Raw genomic sequence first — 18309 nt, forward strand, 5'->3', positions numbered from 1 at the left:
AAGACAAATAAAACACAGACATCCCCTGTTCCTTTTTAATTTAAACAGTCCCAATGTCAACACATACCAATAAAACCCAGATAAATAAGTAAACTAAATACAATTCAAAAATACTATTCGCTAGTATCCACTGTACAGCATACAAGTTTAGGCCCATTACTTGCTTAAGATTACAAACACAGAAAGTACATTGCATTAGTGCTACATAAAGAATGGGACATATCCAGTGCATTAAACCAAATTAGTATTAATGAATATTTAAATGTCATACATTGTAGATTGCATAGTCAGTTTGAGTACAGCCCCATAATACTCAAGGAAAGTTATTGGAACAAACATGGTTGGAATGTATTGCTTACATCAAAATATGCCAAGTAAAGTTGAAAATTATAAAAGATGGATAAGCTTCAGTAGAAAGTTATTCTGTCTTAATATCACAATCAGGTTCAATTTTTATTTTTTTCTTAGGTAAGCCATCCATTTCCAGGGGTGATGTTGGTGCTTGATCTGCAGATATTTTAAAAGGTATTTTCTTGTGTGTTTTATCTGGGTCGATCATTTGGTTTTCCTCACTGCTTTTTATTGGTGCAGACACTTTAACTTCCTCAGCCTCGCTTTTAATTGAAACTGTAGGAGCACTCTCTGGGTCTGGCTTCTGTGGACATGTTTTATTTGACAAATCCAGAGGTCCATGGTTTGTCTCCTGTTTACAAGTAGCTCCCAACACAGTATTCACTTGTGTCTCCCTGACAATGCCATTTAATGCTAGAGTAGTTTGAACCTGGATCTCTGGTACTGTCACCACCTGAGGAACTGCACACGGTAGCAATAGGTTACTGTTTTGAGTTTGACCGACAGGTAGAAATAAGAGAAGATTAACTCCAGGTGGTGGGGGCTTGTCAAGGGAGAGCTTCCAGCATCCTTTAGAGGGGTCATTAGGATCTTCTTGTGGTATTTGCATTTGATTAGTTGGACTGTTGTCTTGACCTATCGTCTGTAGACTTGGAGAGGCAGAGCTGCTCAATGCTCCCCCAACTGTTGGACATGGTCTAGTGCTGTTATCTGGAGCCATGGCCGTTGTTACTGTAGAAACAGAAAAACTTGGTACAGACACCACTGATCCTGTGTTTGCTTTACTGCAAGATGGTGATTTTGAGGTGGTAACTGCCTTTTTTAAAGCTGGTATGGGTAATTTAGATACTTCCGGAGACTCGGTGCTGGTTGATGTTTGTTGTGGCTTTTTAGTTGAATGATTCTTTTTTGACGATTTCTGTAAATAGGGGGAAAAAAAACACATCACAGTTAGAATTTAAATACACAAACATGCATGTGAATACTTTCAGACCATTTGATTTAATTTGTGAGTTATGATTCTTCTGGCCTCTTTGGGCATTATTCAGCAGAAGACATGGCAGAAATTTAAAAGGTAAAATCAAATTAAACCTCTTCTGGCTCTGTGCTAAAATATTTGTCTTTTATTTATACTTCACTGCATTTACATAGTTTTGCCATTGCTACCATACTGTGATTTTTTTTTTTTTTTTTTTTTTTTATGGATTGTTTTCTTTTTCAATTTGTGTACTCTCTAACAATAACACCACTGCATGTACTTAAAAATAAAACGCAATACGTAAAGATGAGTCATTTTCATGGCATGCAGTACTTGTTACTCACTGTGGGTGGAGATGCTTGTCCACAAGTCTTCAGGTGGCTGTCATAGCTCTGCTGGTGTGGAAAGCCCAGTCCACAGCTTTGGCACAGACAGGGGGATTGTCCAGCGTGACCTCCCATGTGAGACATCAACAACAAGGCGGATCTGAAGCCTTTCCCACACTCTGCACACTTCAGCACTCTCTGATGAGCGCCGGCATGTTTTTTAAGATCGTCTTTAGTCTCAAACCTCTGTCCACACTCCAAACACCGAATCTCATCACCTTTATGGTCTTGATTGCCCCAGCAACCAGTGTCCTTTTTGTGCTGCTGGAAGTCCTGATCATTGAGGAACTCTCTCAGACAGGCCACACAGTGAATGCTTTGAGGCTTACACTGATGCCGAAGGTACAGCCTTGCAAGCCGGAAGTGACACCTGCACCTGACACAAGTATAAGGCAATAGGCCCAAGTGAGAGAAACTGTGCTTAAGCAGGGCATTTTTCTTGGTAAAAATCTTTGGACAATCTGCGCATTTCAATTTAGCATAGCATGTTTTACTCTCCAAATGCCGTCTAAGTAGTTTCTCTTTTGGAAAAAAGCGGCCACATTTTTCACACTTAACTTTACGCATGCATGTGAACTCTATATGGTGTTGACAAGACTCCACGTTGGTAAAGACGCGTTTGCATCTGTCGCATTCATAAAACTTATCTTCAAAATGATTCAGAGACAAGTGGTATTTTAAATCTGCCTCATTCACAAAGCTCTTTAGACAAATGCGACACCTGGGCTTGGCTTTGTGTCTGGCGTGTGCACGAAGGTGGTCACGATAATTCCGAATCTGGGAGAAGCGTTTCCCACATTCAGCACAGGAGTAGGGCCGTGCTCCTGTGTGCAGGTTCATATGATCCTGGAGTTTAAAGTTTGTAGTGAACTGGAGGTTGCAGACATTACATTGGAAGCTTCCTGAAAGAAGAAAAAAAAGGGAAAAAAATTAAATAAGCCAGGGAAATATTTCTTTAGATCAATTTATACTGCAAATGTTTCACTTTTACACAATTATTTATGTACCATCAAAAGTTTGATTTTATAAAGAATTTTTTCTGAAGGTTCAGTGTATAACTTTTCTGTTTGAGGGTCTTCCACCCAAGCTATTGCTTTGCCTGAAATATTCCACAGTATTGCATTAAACATTTGCATTTTGCACTTTTGTGGCATTTATACTGCTAAAAAATACACCCATTCTTCTTGTGGCAGCACCTGCTTGTTATCATGCAGATAGATACATTTTAATACAATGCTGTGGAAAATTCCAGGCTAAGCAATAACATCTCTGCCTCGAGACAGGCAGGTGGTGGACCCTCCACCAAAAAGTTATGTCGTGCCCATTTAATAAAGTTTTTGTTGATTAATGTTTTAAAAGATAAGGTCAAATAGACAAGGAACAAGGTATTGTGGGGCAGAATGAGCTTCCATATCACGGACAATACATTTATATTTGATAGGAGTAAAATGTCATAATTTCTTACGCATGTTTGCCCCATTGACACTAGTTTAAATAAGACTGATCATACCATCTGCTTCATCGCTCCCCTCCTCCTCTTCTTCTTCCTCCTCACAAAAGTCATCATCATCCTCAACTTCGTCTTCCACATATGAAACATCGCTGTCATCTGAGTCCTCTTCCATTTCCTCTGTTGCACCTTTTGTTTTCTTTGCATACGCTTTCTTTGCCCTTGGTGGCTGCTTCCGTGTTTGTTGATGTGAAACCGACTTTTGGGACGTGCTATTTAGCGAAGAATCATTAGATGGTGAACAGTTTGGAGGGGTCTCTGCGACTGAGGCTTCTTGTGGTTGAACGATGTCTGGAAATCCCATCTCAGTAAGCTGGATGTCAAGGGTGTATTCAATTGACATGGCTGCTATAAAGGAAAACAATAGGTAGAGAATATTTGGTTATGGCTTTACTGTAGGGGCGAACAGTATGGTAAAATAAAGGTAACAAAGTTGATCAGGTCAAAAAAGCATCTTACCTTCAAATATGGAAACGCATCTATAGAAATCCGTGTTTAGTGCCAGCCTTGTTACGTACTTCCCAATTAAGAGCCACGGCGGGCTACGTAGGTGCAGTTGCTGACCTGACAAAGAACAGTTTTATCACAAAATCTATTCAATAAACTGATGAATAAATATTACCATTGGGTTGGTGATTATCAGGCAGGACTTAGGGTAAAATATAGTGGAATAATAAAACAATAAAGTTACATTTTTGCTCGTATCTACAAAACTCACCTAAATGAAGCCGCAGCACCAGAGGAGGAAAACAAATGCAGTGCCACAATGACAGGAAGTTTCAAACGATGACAGCGCGCCTACCGTCCAGGAGTGGAAATGCAGGAGGAAAATATCTTTTAAAATAATTCCTTTTACCCCGTAAAACACCTAAGCAAATGCAAAAGTTTTTAGATGCCTATTGAAATTAATCACATATATATATCAATAGCATTTGTCATAATTTATATCGTACATTTGCACTAATTGCATTTAAAAGCATGTTGAGATATGTGAAATGGGTCAACTAAAAAAAAGCCATGCACAAACTATAAGAGTTTTCACTTGCAAGAGTACGTTTTATTACATTGTAGCTGTGCTGACAGGTGTCAAAACAATATCACCTTATATACACAGTTGGTATGAGACTATAAAGCATTAAATATCCAGAAAAATGGAAAACTACAAAGCAAAATGCTTAGAAATAAAATAAAACAAAACAAAACAAAACGAAAAAGAAAAACATTACAGTGGAACTATTCTGCTGACAGGCCAAACACTCCACATTGCTTCTGGAGCGATTAGCTGAAACTTTTAAAACATAATCAACATAATCATTGTGTTTTTTTGTTTAAAAAAAAATCTATATTTTGTGTCATAATTTAGAGAAGATAATCAAAATATCAATGGTAAAATGTACAATATAAACTATAAGTTGTACAAAAACACTTCATTATAAAGATGCTTAAACGGTTTCACAATTTTTTTTGTACAGTTTCATATTTCTTTTTTTAAGCAAACAAAAGAAAGGTCAAGCCGAGTTAAAATACACAGCACACACAATTTAAAATTAAAAGGAAATTATTTAAAAAAAAAAAAAAAAAAAAAAAAAAAAAAAAAAAAAGTTATTCAAAAAATGTTAACAATTAGGAAAACATTTTTTTCAACATTTTGTTAGTCAAATCTAATGTATATCCTATATCAGCTCATGGTCAACACCTCAAAACAAGTTAAAAGATCAGTCTGCTCACATCAATTCATGTGGTGGATGATCAATACTACAACTTTAAAAGAAGAGACCAATACGGACTAAAATCTTCAGAGCCAGACAAACCGTTCCAATTATCTTTTTGATGCTTGGTTTTCCTCCTCCGTGTGGGTTTTTTCATGAGCTTTCAATGTACGCTCTCGGCCAAAGCTCTTGCCACACATTGAACAGGCAAATCGGCCGACAGCATGTACCCTGGACATGTGGGCATCCAGCTGCTCTTGACGGGCAAAACTCTCTTCACATTCTTCACAGGGATGAGCTTTCTTTTGGGTATGCTTCTCCTTTTTGTGGGCACGCAGCTGAACCAAACTCAGGAAGGTCAGGTCACAATCGGGACAGGGCATTTGACGAGGTGGCGCAGCCTCAGCTTTGGACTTCTTCTCCTTTGCTTGGTCTTCATCTGCAGGTTTTTCTTCTTCGTCTGTCTTGGCAGTAGCTTTAGCAGGACGGCCTCGCTTTGCTCCGACTGGTTTGCCCTTTTCCTCCACAGTGCTGGTCGACTCTGATGTGCTCTGGGCTTTTTCTGTGTCCTCAGTTTCTTCGCCTTCATCTTTCTTCTTTCGCTTGGTGGCCTGGCGTTTTTTAGCTGGTGCTGTACCATTACACTGCCCATCGGGGCCCTCAGTGTGGGAGAGAAATTCAGTCTCTGATTCAAAGCTTTGTCCACATTTCTTGCATGTTGGGGCCTTGTTAGTATCATCAGGCTGTAATTCAGTGGTCTCTTCTTGGCGCGGGTGCTGGGCTAGTCGATGAGTGCGGAGCATAGCTGCACTCCTGAAGGTTTCACTGCAATCTTTACAGGGGAACTGTCTCTCTGGGCACTGCTGTCTTCTATGAACTGTTAACTAGAAAAATAATACAATTCAGAATTGAGAGTGCACACATAATAGACCAGGGTATTCAAAAGCTTAATAATTACATTTAATTAATAAATCGACACAGATTCTGGACTAAACCTCAACTAAAATAGGCATAATCCTTGACAAAAATCATGACTAAACAGAGTAAAACAAGACATACTGTAAGACTCACCTCTGAAAAGGTTTTGAAGCTTTCTTTACAGTGGGCACATTTGAAGGGCTTATCATCTTTGCTGTGAGTTGGCTGGTGTTGTGTGAGCTCCTCAGATGATGAAAATGTACGATCACAGACATAGCATGTGAAAAGAGTGTTTCCCTGAAAACAAGAAACACAGTGAATAGATGCCTCTATAGGCATAACCACACCGCAAACCACCCCAAAGTGATAAATATGACAAACCTGCTGCAGGACTTGTTTGTACTCTTCCCTGTGACTCTTTTTCATGTGTCTTTCCTTAGCTTTGGCACTGCAGAAAGTGATGAAGCACTGAAAACACTGCAGATTTTCATGCTGATCTACAAATCACAAGAGAACATCACAGTTTGCCAATTGAAACAAACATATACTTTTTTTTTTAAAGCAGTGTATGCCACCATACATACATGATGTGACAGTTGGTGCAGGAGGTCCATTTGTGGCAGGTTTTGGTTTGATTGTTTCTACAGGTTTTGGAGGAGGCTCTGCGGCAGGCGGATCTGGCAATGCTCGTCCCATCACAATATCCTCAATGTTCAAAATGTCAGAGTCCATTGTCGTGTTTCAGCACAACTAGAAAGTGGGACGACAACATAGAAAACAAAATTAGTCAAAATTACGTTACAATCCAACTCTAATGAATCGTCTGATATTTATGTTCTCAATTTTAACGCTACTGCTCCTCGTGTGCAATAAGTTTGCATTTTGACTGCTCATTAATGTTTTTATTTTTTATTTCGTTAATGTAGATTGCCAATAAGTTTACCACAAAAGCCACTAAAACTACAATAGCCAACAGAGGGCGACATTTATCAGAAGTATTTAATAAGTAGCGGTACCGTTAATATTTGCATACGGTAATTGTCTTTTAAATTGTTTAAATTCTCAAGCAACAACCCTTAACCCTTAACTTTATAAACTCAAACATTGACTTCACATTGCAGGAGTGGGCCATTAGCAAAAGCTAAAGTGTTAGCTAAGGGGAAGCTAACGATCGCGCCACTGCTATTGTCTACACAATTTATAATTATTTGTACATAGTCGTGCAATCAAGAGCAAATCTAAAGACGGCCAAGCAACAAATCAAACATATATGCAGAACGAACTGCAAACCTGGTAAAAACTTGAAGAAATGGCTCTTGCAAGACTGCGCGGGCTAACATAACATGTTAGCAGTTAGCTGCAGCTAGTGCTAATCACAGAATTTGCGTTTATCAACACCAGGTTCATTTTAACCGTTACTCCGCATTTTATCTTAAATTAAATATAATTTTGCGATGCCATGTGTCTCAAGTGCGAAATCTTACAACAGCGCATTTACCTTGCGTCCACCAGCTTTGATGTAGTTTGACTGAAAGAGTTTACTCTGAAGAAGCAAACACACGGTACCTCACTTCCTGCTTTTGGCGTGACAAGGCGGACCGTCCGCTCTGTCCGGGCAGACGCCGCCTCTTGTGCACACGTTTAAATACTTTTAAGTACTTTTCTATTTAAGTAACATTTAGTTTAGCACGTGAGAGAATTAGTTTTTTCAAAGGTAAAAGATTGTTGCATTGGTAGTAGGGATTAACTTCCTATGTTTATAACCTGCAGCATTAATGTCATTTCAACTTTTATAAATTCTCGTTTCTGTGTAAACTCCGCACACCCGACTGGGCGACAGGTGCGTAGGAGGTGGAGCACTTGTCTAAAAACTAAAGAAAAACTCCCGCACACTGTCTCACTCTTAATGCAATTTTATTCCATACAACGTTTCCTGAAGAAGGTCAGAGCGACCGAAACGTTGTATGGAATAAAATTGCATTAAGAGTGAGACAGTGTGCGGGAGTTTTTCTTTAACTTTTATAAATTAAAATAACAGATACATTTGAAAAGCACAGACATTTTTATTATGCAAAAGAAATAACCCAATCAATTTTGTACATTATAAATAAATTATGTAAATTAAAAAATAAATACAAAAACGTACTGAAGTTGGACTTCTGAAGTAATTTCATAAGGCTACATTTGCCTTTCTTCTTAAAAAGGTTGTCTACTTTCCTATACACACATACCCCCCCCCCCACACACACACACACACACTCACCATGGTTTTACAAAATCTTCACAATTTCTTACAGTGTAAGGCAATGCAGTTGGCTTTGCTCACATTGAAATTAATGAATAAAAGAGTACTGAATACTGTTGATTTTTTTTTTTTTTTATGTTATTCTTTTGCTTGATGCCCTTGATTGTGAAAATTTATGAAGCAGTTGTGGTTGCGTGAAATACAAAGGAATACACAGCATTTAAGACAAAGTACTCGAGATGTCCTCTGACAGTCGCCAAAACGGCACCTGCCTCCTTCTCCCTCCGCGAGTTGCTCCGGCCAGTGTCCCGAACCATCGAAGCGTGTGGCAGCATCAGGAAGAGGGCTTTCATGTAGCAGGCTGGGGTTTGGAGCATCGCTGGGTGAATGGGCATCCTCTGTCTGATTGGCAAGAGAGTCCTGGACGTCTAAACCACTGGCAAGGATCAAAGCTTTAGAGACTTCCACTCTGAAGTCAAGTAGCGTTAAAGGCGAGTCAACATTTCTGGCATCCTGTCGATACAGCAGCCAGGAGTTTACCAAAGCCAGATCTGTCAGATACCAGAGCACTGTTTGAGGCCAGCGACTTTGAGAAAAAACAGCAGGGGGAATAGAATAGAGACTTTGCAAATCTTTGTTGAGGCGAGCCGATATGTGTGCCTTTTCGAAATTGTCAATAAAAGAAGCAATGTTTCTTTGGCCATTTCCTACAGTAGAAAGGATGAAACCACAGTGTGATCTCCGCAGCAACAGTTTTCCATCAGAACTTACAAACTCATCTCCTATTTGTCCTTTTGCTCCTCCAACTTGGCCAGCACTATGAATACCAGCTGCTAAAAGACGTTCCAGCATTGCAGGTGTGGAAAGTTCCTGCTTACAAAGAAACACCATGCTACCTTTGGGGGGCATTTTCTCAGCCACACCCTCTTTGTCTGAAAAATCCAATCTGAGCTCAAGATCCAAAATCATCCCACCAAAATTGATCATAGTTGTGCAATGAAGTGAATGCTTGTTATTGTGGGTCCATGTAGTTAGTGGGAGTGGATTCTGATCAATGGCGTATTCTCCTTGTCGCCTCAGAGAACGACAACCTTTCACAAAATGCTCTAATACAGGCTGAATCTTCCACAGAGGGTCAGAGGTTACCTTTTTACCATGTTGCAAATTACTATAGTCCCTGCTATTAGAGTCATTTGAAAACCCAGTAATGCCATCTTTCCTACTGTTAGCACTGCTTTGTTGATTGGCTTGTGGACAGGCAAGTTTCAATAGACGAGATAGCTCAAGAAACCGGGTCACTGGCATAGCATCAGCAACCAATGGGACCTTAGTCAAGTCCTCCCAGTAAAGCCGGGGACTAGGAAACTGAAACACAAAGTAGTATTCAAATTACTACAAAAGCAAAAATAAATAAAGACAACTATGTATATACAAAACCAGCAGAATATCACAAACCTTCAAGCTTCCCATTGCAATGTGGATGCCAACAAACTGTGCAACTTCTTTGACAGTGACAGCGGTGGATAAATTGTTAAGTTGATTAGTGCAATGTGAAATTTCTCGCCATGTATCCCAGTTGAAGTACTTTGAAAAGTAATCAATGGGTTTTTTGATAATGTTATCCGCTCTTCTTTCTTGAACTGCAGATGACGCAGACACACTATAAGAAGGAAATAAGGAATAAAATATAGAGATAATAGAACATGCTAATGATGAAGTAAAAAACAAGCATACCCAACATTCAGCTGTTTTCTGTAGAAATTGGCCATTATTTCTTCTTCAGAGCCAACATGAGAATCTGCCCATTCAAAAGTACAATCCTCCTCATCAGAAGCTTGCAGAAGGAAGTCGTGTAGGTTTGGCGTTGTCTGCTTCTCAGCCTCTGTATCTGCTAAAAACATCAAATACCACTTAAACACAGAATAATTCCATGTAAAGTGCTTTAGGTGCCTTGAAATGTGCTATATAAATCCAGTGCATCATCGTCATCATCAGCAGCAGCAGTATTAGTATTTCAGCACTTAAATCACTGCATTTGACACTCACCATGTCCATCAGTAAAATTATTGGGTCCTGGTTGTGATGTTGTTTCTTGTGGAGCAGAAACAACATCATCTGTCACCAACAGATTCAGTATTAACACATTTTGTATTTGAACAAAAAATGTACTACTAATTAAAATGTTTATAATATATTATAATTTATATTTCTTACCTACAGTGCGATGCTCCTGCTGATGGTTAACTTCTGATGCAGGAGTGTTACTTTCAACTGCTCCTACTAACAGCTCCCTCTCCTCCTCTTTGACAGGGTAGAATATGCACTGACTCGAGCTGCAGTTTTGAGCAGCTATGGACTCATCTGTCTTCTCCATAGCTTCTTTTAAAACAGAATATTATTTGTGAATTAATTTGTTTTCTGTATCTAATATTGATATACACTTTTTACATTTACCTGGACTTGAGGAGTTGGAGTTTGGCTCTACGTTCCAGCAGATGTGTTCCCCTCTCTGTGGGGTCTGTCTGCTCTCTTCTTTTACAAGAACAGCTCTTATGTTACGCTGTAATGACTGTGCACTTGGACATCTGGAGACCCCTTGTGTTGAATCCGCAAAGCTTTCCTCCACCTTGATGTCTTGGCTCTCATTCTCAAAATCCTACACAATTGAAAGAAAATGTTACGATTAGATAAGATGTAAAAACACTATTAAACTCTTTTTCATGAGTACTCGGTTAAAATACAGATCAATACAAACAAAAACAAACAAAAGTAACTACATGGGTTCATTGAAAGCATTAAAAAGAGGTGCAGGTGTGATTATAAATGCTTATCACCAAATTATTTAAGTGTATTAGTGGTACCAATGTATCCAGTTTTGCATTTTCCAATTTTTGGGAAGCAATATAACCAAAAGCATTTTTTTTCCATTTCAATTCTAGTGTGGCCTGTTTTTAGACATAGAACAATCATGAGATCTTGTATTTCCCTTGAGATCTTGTAATTCCTCTATCAAAGTTCAACAAGCAGTGACTGAGATATTCAGGCAATATATCAAGCACTTCATTATGAATACAATTAATACAGTGTTCTCTTCTGACAGATAGTGATCACCAACCTACTTTTTAGAGTTCACAGTGATGGGTTTTAAATTCATCACCTGTTTTATTTCTTTTCTTTAGTTCAATGGAATATAAAATTTGTTTCTATAATAAAATGATCATTTTAAACTGTTACATAATTCCGAAATATGCATTTTAAAGGATAAGAGTTCATCAAGCCAAAACCCAAGATATGTATAGGTGGTGACTCTTTCAATCAATGTCCTATTTAGTGTATAAAGATTTTTTTTTGTTTTAGAAAAAAAAAATATTTTGATCAATTGTTACTTGATTTACAACAAACCTTTTTAAAACAAGGTAATTTAGATTTAGATGTGATACTATGTGTGATACTATGTACATTCATAGTTATAATTCCCAGTCCCTTCTTTGTCTTGAAGTTTTGCATATCCTATTTGAGATTGATCTGGATCGATTTGACGCCTGGCAATTAGGTTTGTTAGTAATATTGATATCAACCAAGTTACATGACCTCTGATAGAATATCTTATAGACATGAAAGAAACTAACTAACTCTAAGCTGGTGGGAACTGATTTTGACTCTGACTCTGTTCATTCAGTTAGATAGATGTGACAATACAAGTCATAATATAAATCGTAACACCTAAAAAAATCTTCAAATCAAATCAAATTTCAATTCAGTTCCATCTATACTCCAAAAATAAGCATAAATGTATAGTGCTGTTTTATATGGCTGTTTAAAATCACGTTTACGCGACAATTCATAAAGTTTAATTCCTTAGAGCTGGTCACGTACCTGAGAAATGGTGAACTATTAGATAGTGTGAATAAAACAACTTACCTGTGTTTGGTTCTTCGCTTTATTAACAGAGCTGAGGGCTGACGTCATCACTTTCTCCAGTGCAATTCCAGGAGACTGATCCCTTTCCCAGTCATCATCTTCTTGTTGGATTTGTTCATTTGCTTCTTTCTCAGTGCCAGAATCTTGATCCACTGTAATGCCTCTGTCTAATACATCTTTCTGGGCAGAAGGTTTAACTGTGATATGAACTTGGTGACTGTCTCTTTGGTTATTGTTTGAAACAGAGTCTACAGTAGGACATTCATACAGGATTTCGCAGTCATTTTGCTTTGTCTGTTCTGACTCCTCGCTGCATATCTCTCCTTTCTCACTCTCCCGCTCAGTACTAGGCATTCCTTTATGGGCATTTTTATTTCTCTCTATTACAGTTTCCTCTTCTTCTTCCTTGATCTCATGTTGATGTGTAGAGCAAGAAACAGTGTGTAAAGTTGGATCTGTTTGTTTGGCAGCAGCTCCTCCACTCTCGGCAGTAACAGGTTCAATTTTATTTTGTGAATTGTCGTTTTGAGGAGAGGCATCATCTTTCTCGCTTTGTTCTCCCACTGTGACCAAATCTACATCAAGAAGCAAGTCCTCCTTAATATCTTCATCAGTGGTCCCTTGAACGTCCATACCAGTGCTGTTTTCCTTTCTGCTAACTGCTATTTGAGGAGATGTTGAGACAACTTTAGATTGACTAGTATTCATTGCAATTTCCTCAATATCTTTTACACCCTTATCATAGTAAAGTTCACATGGAGGAACAGGTAAAGATGGTGATGTGTTCAAAGCTGGAAAAGTAACACAACGATCCCTGTCCAAGTCTGCCATCTCAGGTTCAGTATCCCAACCTGTATTCAAACTTCCTGTATCTTTATTACTTACATGTTTTGGCAGCTGGTAAAGATCTATCCTTGTCACCCCTTCAAAAAGATTACCATTTGTAAATGTAATGCCAGGACTCTCTACAATATGCACTGTGGCCTTATGATTTTGAAGCAATGAAACATCACTGAACTGTTGCCCACAATCCTTGCACTCGATGGCCTTCTTCGATGTTATCACTCCTTCAGTCTCCACTTTTGAGGATGCTTTCCGCTTCCTGGTAGCTTTTGGTTTGGGAGGAGCCTCTTCTTCTTGCTTTTTGGATGTTTGAAGAGAAGACAATAATGTAAGTACTTTCTTAGCTCTACCTCCTTTCTTCTTGTTTTCATGCGAGATCTCATTCAAAGCAGGACTGGCTGGACTGTCCTTTTCCTTCGGGGACGTTTGGGTCACCTCTTGTGTCTTACCAGAGGCCTGTAAAGGATCCAATTTGTGGACTTTGAGCTGTGGCTGTTTATGTCCCTTCAGCAGCAGAAGTGAATCTTGTATATGAGAAGTAGATTTATCAGCGCATTCAGATTTTGGGTGTGGACAGATTTGCTCATTCATTTTGTCCAAAGTTTTTTGTTTAATATTTGTTGTAGTCTTTTCCTTAACACTTTTAGATTTGATAATTTTCTTCGGTTTCTTTTTAAAAATAGGTGAAACAACACCAACATGCTTCTCAGTCTTTTTTGGTCCAGCCTTTTGCTTTTTCTTCTTATTTTTACCTTCTTTTTGTTTTGATGCCTGCTCATTGTCTTCAGATGATGCAGGTACTTCTATCTCTACTGTACAATCAGAGCTCACAGCCTTTTTGTCCTTTCTGCCTTTTTTGCTTTGACCTGGTGATTTCTCTTTTGAATCTTCTTTAGTTGGTTGCTTTGATGACTTGCTTGTTTTTTTGCTTTGCTTTCCTTTACTTGGAGGACCAAATTTCACTACAAGATGAGACTTTTTAGCTTTTTTACGTTTTGCAGTATTACTTGGAAATTCATCATATATGGACGACACAAATTCTTGCATGTATCCCTGAAAGAAAAATGCTTTGGGTGGTTTTCTTTTTCGTACTTTCACCAGTTCTTGAGCCGACATTACATTTATGGGCATCTCTGTGGCCTGCTCTACCTGCTTTGCTTTCTGTTGCGTTTTAATAATCTTTCCTTCTTTTTTCTCTTCATCACAATTATCTTGTTTTTCTATGCCCTCAGTAACATTTATTGGTTTTGGTTCATCTGTAACTATTTGTTTTGTATTTGCTTGTTCAATCATTTTATCCACTTTGTCTGTAACATTGTGGACATTTGGATCAATACAGTTAGTTGGCATCAGTGAATCAGTCTCATCTTGTGTCACAGTTTCCGTTTGGTATTCAGGAAGTGTTTCTTGTGGACTAAAAGTGCACACTGGACCGATATGTTGATCTGTTTGTAAAGGTAGCATTTCTAGCTCTACCGTAGATAATAGCGACTGAACCGACATGCTAGTCTCCTGCTCACTAATTGACGTCTCAACAAGAGGATTTGTTAGTTCGTTATTTTGATCAAATGTAGAAGGTGGAATTTCGTTTTGAAGAACATTTTCCGATTGCTCCAGCTCTGCAGTTGGGGTCAGCGCAGGGGTAAGTTCAAGGACAATACTTTGATCAAGAGTTGGTGCAAGATTTTGTCCCAGTACATTGTCATGACAAACTATTTCATTTGTTTGCAGTTGCTGCTTTGTGTCCATGGGCTGCTGAAAAATCACCTCTGCTACTGGATTATCTCCTAAATTACAATCTAAAGTAGAAAAGGGAGGATTTAAAAGCTGTCCATCTGGTGTGATAGGCTCCAAGATAATGGTTTGCTCCATTGGATCCACAATGGTGTTATTAGTCTTTGGGTTCATCTCCATAAAATCAACTTGTGGCGTATTCATATTTAAAGTGACTGGTTGTGCTATTTGCTGTAATTCTAGTGGTGGGGCATCAGGTGGTACTTGTCCCAAAATTACAACCTGGTTCACTTTTTGTACATTTCCTAATGATTCAATTAGTTTACGAAGCTGTTCAGTGTCAATGTTGGCATCAACTTTTTGCAAAGGTCCATTAGGTCCAACTTGCAGGAGAGATGGCTGGGAAATAGAAATTGGAGTAATGATGGGGGTACACTGCTTTACCAACTGTCCACTTGTTTTGGTCAATGCTGATTTTGAGATGTTGTGCTTTTTCTTCATGTGGTAATGCCTCGTCTTTGTAGTTTTGAAGGTTGCTCTACAAATGGAACAGGTGTAAACAGCTGAAGATGCACCTGGTAAGGAAAAAAAAAAAGGTAGACAGTTTTTATAATCAACTAAATTAAGCTAAGGTTCTCAGTGAAACTAACTCATTTATCCAATCCAATCATGGTGTTGATTGGATAAACAAGAGCAAGATCAGATTTTATAATATTAATAATACATTATTAAAAATATATATATCTCCACAACAGGGCTGTCCAAACTGCGGCCCAGGGGCCAAATCCGGCCTTCAGACCAATTTTTGTTGGCCATCATGCCTCCTCCTAAACTGGCCCAATTGATCAGGAAGTATTTTTTAACTCCAAACTGAAGAGATTCTACCTCTATAACCTGATTAACATCACATTGCATTGTGACACAGACCTAAAAATAAGCTTCCAAGTCCCCCTTGAAAAAGAGGTTTTTAATCTCAATGGGACCTTCCTGGTTAAATAAAGGTTAAATAAAAATAAAATTAATAACGGTACAATGGCTCAAACCTGTGTTAAATGCACCATTTGACTCCCTGTATCGACACTGGTTCGTGGCTCTCCGCTTCAAATGTGCCAGTATGCAGCCCTCGGTGAAAAAAGTTTGGACACCCCTGCTCTACAAGGTCAAGGCATCTAATGACATTTTAGTCTTACTAGAGAATTCTCATTACTCAATATAAAAGATGTATACATTAGATTTTTTTAAGTGAATCTATATTATTATTATATAGTTCAAAACTCTTCAAAAATGTCTTACCTTGTTTCTTGGGCTGCGCTCCCTCTGGTAAGTGAGACTCCATGTGTTTCTGCAGGGCTTTGGGCATGGTGAATCTCTTCCCACACTCTTTACACACATAGGGCCTTTCTCCGGTGTGTGTGCGACAGTGGTACTTGAGTAATGTCAAAGTTTTGCATGGTTTCCCACATTGCGTGCAGGTGTAACCATGCTGTCCGAAATGAATCTTTTTATGAATTGAGAGCTCTGACAATTTACTGAATGTCTGAGCGCAGATAGGGCATTTAAAGGGGTTCTTCTCTTTGTGAGTCTTTTGATGGGCCATGAGCTCAGTAGAGTTTGTGAAATGGCGATCGCAGACGTAGCAGGCAAAGAGGGCGTTCCTCAGAATGGACTGCTCGTATTCAACAGGATGACTGGCCTTCAGGTGACGCTCTTTGCTCTTATGGTCACTGAATATTATGTGGCATTCAATGCACTGGAGAGACATCTGGGATGCTAAGAGAAAGAAGAGAAAAGTGTGACTGGTCAATTTTAAAAAGCATGCAAAACAAAAAAACACAGAAAATAAAATTCCTGTTAATATTATAGTCCCATTCCAGCACATTGATCTAAAAGGCAGCATGTCTTTCTACTTATACTGTGATATAAAATCACTAATGTGTTCATGTGTACATTTAATTAAGTCAGCAAGTTTAATCACCAGCACCACCTGTCTCAATGTAAACCTGTTGGAAATGCTGCAATGAAAGGACCAAAAAGACTACACTACATGTGTAACCAATCCCTTTTTTATAAATTATAGAACATGTTTCAAAGATAGTCATCTGGACAATGTTTTATAAATCAAGGGTTTATGAAATTCTAAAAATGTGTTATAACATTCATTAAGTAAAAGTAGCCTGCTTTTTGTCCAAAATCCTGTACAATATTACACATTCTTAATTATACGCAATTGATGCACAAACGACCACAGTTGTTAGGTGCATTTACAATTCATTAACGGTAATAGCTTAACTGTATTACTCACAAGTGAGAGGTGTGGCCAGAGGTTTGGACATGTCAATCTTTAGTGGATCCGTCATAGCTTTTTTAGATGGAACATATTTCTTTCCAGTTCGCGCAGCTTTGTCCTGTTTTTTAAGTTTTCGCTGAACATTATTAGCATTCAAGTCATGACCAGGCGGAGTGCTGTCCGATTGTGGATCCAAATTGGGCTCTGAAGAGTTTTCTGAAGGGATAGACTCCATGTTTTCTGTAGTTTCTTCAGGGGTCTCTGCTGATGTCTGTTCTTCTATCTCTTCAAGGGCAATGACTAAAGTATCATCATGATCTATTGCAGATAGATTGTCCTCCTCTACAAGACTTCGTTCTTGTAGCATCAGTTGTCCATCATTTTCCACAGATGTTTCCATGGTGTCTGCGTTAGAAGCACAATTCATCTGGACTGAAGTCTGCATCTTCCCCACCTTCTTGGTAACTTAAACGTTCATCAGCCTACAAAACAATACTTAAAAAAACAACAACAGAATTATTGCTAAACAAAATAAATATAAATATTTAAGTTACGAAATATTGGTTTAAAATTAACTAATAATATGCGAGGTTGCTTTAAAAAGTTTCAAAAGGCGCCTTTGTTAGTCAGGAGGAGGCGACAGCTGGTAGGCAATGAATGGACTTAACCCAGTTGTATTATAAATGATGGAGACAAAGGCTATGTCACAAAAAGACGTAGTATGTTTGCAGTGGTTATGTGGACACTACCGTTCTGAATAAATAATAATCTTATACACCTCTTTCAACGGTACAATTGTTAGCCTGTTAGCTTTTACACTGATTTACGGGTAATATTAGTTATGTGTACTTCCAAGATGATACCGAGTTTACAACTGGAGCTAGCCATTGGTAGGAAAACGGTATCAAAATACATGTTAAAAAATTTAAAGATGGAGATATAAGTTACCTGGCTACATTCAGTCGACCACCACACCGCCCAAACATCCCATCCATCGGCTTTGCTCTGCTCCTGCACAAAGCAACAGAGGTAGGCGCTGCAGACCTCGTGACGTCATGCATGACAACACTGCGAGGGATTGTGGGAATTGCAGTCTCTCAGGTAGAACGGTGCAACGGCTTAGAAGTTAGAATATATATATAACAAAGACTCAAAGACATAGGTTTACTGGGCACATTATTCTACTTTCTTCGCTACGGTTTCAGCAGTGGTTATTGCTTGAGTGTTACTAATAATAGCATTGTCAAAAACTTCAGAAAAAAATGAAAAACAGAATGGTCCGATGTACTTCTATACAGTACACCAAGCACATGAAACCAAATATTTCATATATTTCAATTTATTGATTTTTGTATCAGAAGTGAAGATTTGTATAAACAAAGAAAAACAAAATCACACCTATTACTAATGAACAGATTTAAACTCT

General features: G+C 38.5%; 4 protein-coding genes across 4 annotated transcripts in view; 1 reads left to right on the plus strand and 3 right to left on the minus strand.

Moving 5' to 3' along the window:
- The window catches only part of LOC117383448 (trypsin-like), a 108580-nt gene that overhangs the window by 18239 nt on the left and 72032 nt on the right, over positions 1-18309 (plus strand). The window lies entirely within an intron of this gene.
- wu:fe05a04 (zinc finger protein 93) lies at positions 36-3952 on the minus strand. The gene is made up of 4 exons (XM_055227871.1): positions 3945-3952; positions 3227-3574; positions 1675-2618; positions 36-1270 (listed from the first exon to the last, which is right to left on the minus strand). The coding sequence occupies exons 2-4, from the start codon at positions 3567-3569 to the stop codon at positions 419-421; spliced, it is 2139 nt and encodes a 712-aa protein (XP_055083846.1). The 5' UTR covers positions 3570-3574; positions 3945-3952; the 3' UTR covers positions 36-418.
- Positions 4266-7470, minus strand: LOC117383923 (oocyte zinc finger protein XlCOF28-like). The gene is made up of 5 exons (XM_055227881.1): positions 7352-7470; positions 6438-6603; positions 6235-6350; positions 6007-6150; positions 4266-5819 (listed from the first exon to the last, which is right to left on the minus strand). The coding sequence occupies exons 2-5, from the start codon at positions 6583-6585 to the stop codon at positions 5046-5048; spliced, it is 1182 nt and encodes a 393-aa protein (XP_055083856.1). The 5' UTR covers positions 6586-6603; positions 7352-7470; the 3' UTR covers positions 4266-5045.
- Positions 8235-17908, minus strand: LOC117384217 (uncharacterized). The gene is made up of 10 exons (XM_055227868.1): positions 17832-17908; positions 16899-17378; positions 15890-16366; positions 12020-15171; positions 10553-10754; positions 10313-10477; positions 10145-10213; positions 9833-9989; positions 9554-9758; positions 8235-9463 (listed from the first exon to the last, which is right to left on the minus strand). Exons 2-10 carry the CDS (start codon positions 17326-17328, stop codon positions 8237-8239), a joined length of 6084 nt encoding a protein of 2027 aa, XP_055083843.1. The 5' UTR covers positions 17329-17378; positions 17832-17908; the 3' UTR covers positions 8235-8236.

The sequence above is a fragment of the Periophthalmus magnuspinnatus genome, chromosome 16, assembly GCF_009829125.3.
Source record: "Periophthalmus magnuspinnatus isolate fPerMag1 chromosome 16, fPerMag1.2.pri, whole genome shotgun sequence".
NCBI classification, from domain to species: domain Eukaryota; kingdom Metazoa; phylum Chordata; class Actinopteri; order Gobiiformes; family Gobiidae; genus Periophthalmus; species Periophthalmus magnuspinnatus.

What these genes read in the sequence shown, in the direction of transcription:
- LOC117383923 (XM_055227881.1), bottom strand. Translation starts at nt 6,585, where the DNA reads ATGGACTCTGACATTTTGAACATTGAGGATATTGTGATGGGACGAGCA. An exon ending in TGCACCAACTGTCACATCAT is followed by an intron (nt 6,351 to 6,437) that starts GTATGTATGGTG and finishes TGTGATTTGTAG; the next exon opens with ATCAGCATGAAAATCTGCAG. An exon ending in ACAAACAAGTCCTGCAGCAG is followed by an intron (nt 6,151 to 6,234) that starts GTTTGTCATATT and finishes TCTTGTTTTCAG; the next exon opens with GGAAACACTCTTTTCACATG.
- LOC117384217 (XM_055227868.1), bottom strand. Translation starts at nt 17,328, where the DNA reads ATGCAGACTTCAGTCCAGATGAATTGTGCTTCTAACGCAGACACCATG. An exon ending in GCAGGAGCATCGCACTGTAG is followed by an intron (nt 10,214 to 10,312) that starts GTAAGAAATATA and finishes TGTTGGTGACAG; the next exon opens with ATGATGTTGTTTCTGCTCCA. An exon ending in TTGCAATGGGAAGCTTGAAG is followed by an intron (nt 9,464 to 9,553) that starts GTTTGTGATATT and finishes TTTGTGTTTCAG; the next exon opens with TTTCCTAGTCCCCGGCTTTA.
- wu:fe05a04 (XM_055227871.1), bottom strand. Translation starts at nt 3,569, where the DNA reads ATGTCAATTGAATACACCCTTGACATCCAGCTTACTGAGATGGGATTT. An exon ending in GGGGAGCGATGAAGCAGATG is followed by an intron (nt 2,619 to 3,226) that starts GTATGATCAGTC and finishes TTCTTCTTTCAG; the next exon opens with GAAGCTTCCAATGTAATGTC. An exon ending in GACAAGCATCTCCACCCACA is followed by an intron (nt 1,271 to 1,674) that starts GTGAGTAACAAG and finishes CCCTATTTACAG; the next exon opens with AAATCGTCAAAAAAGAATCA.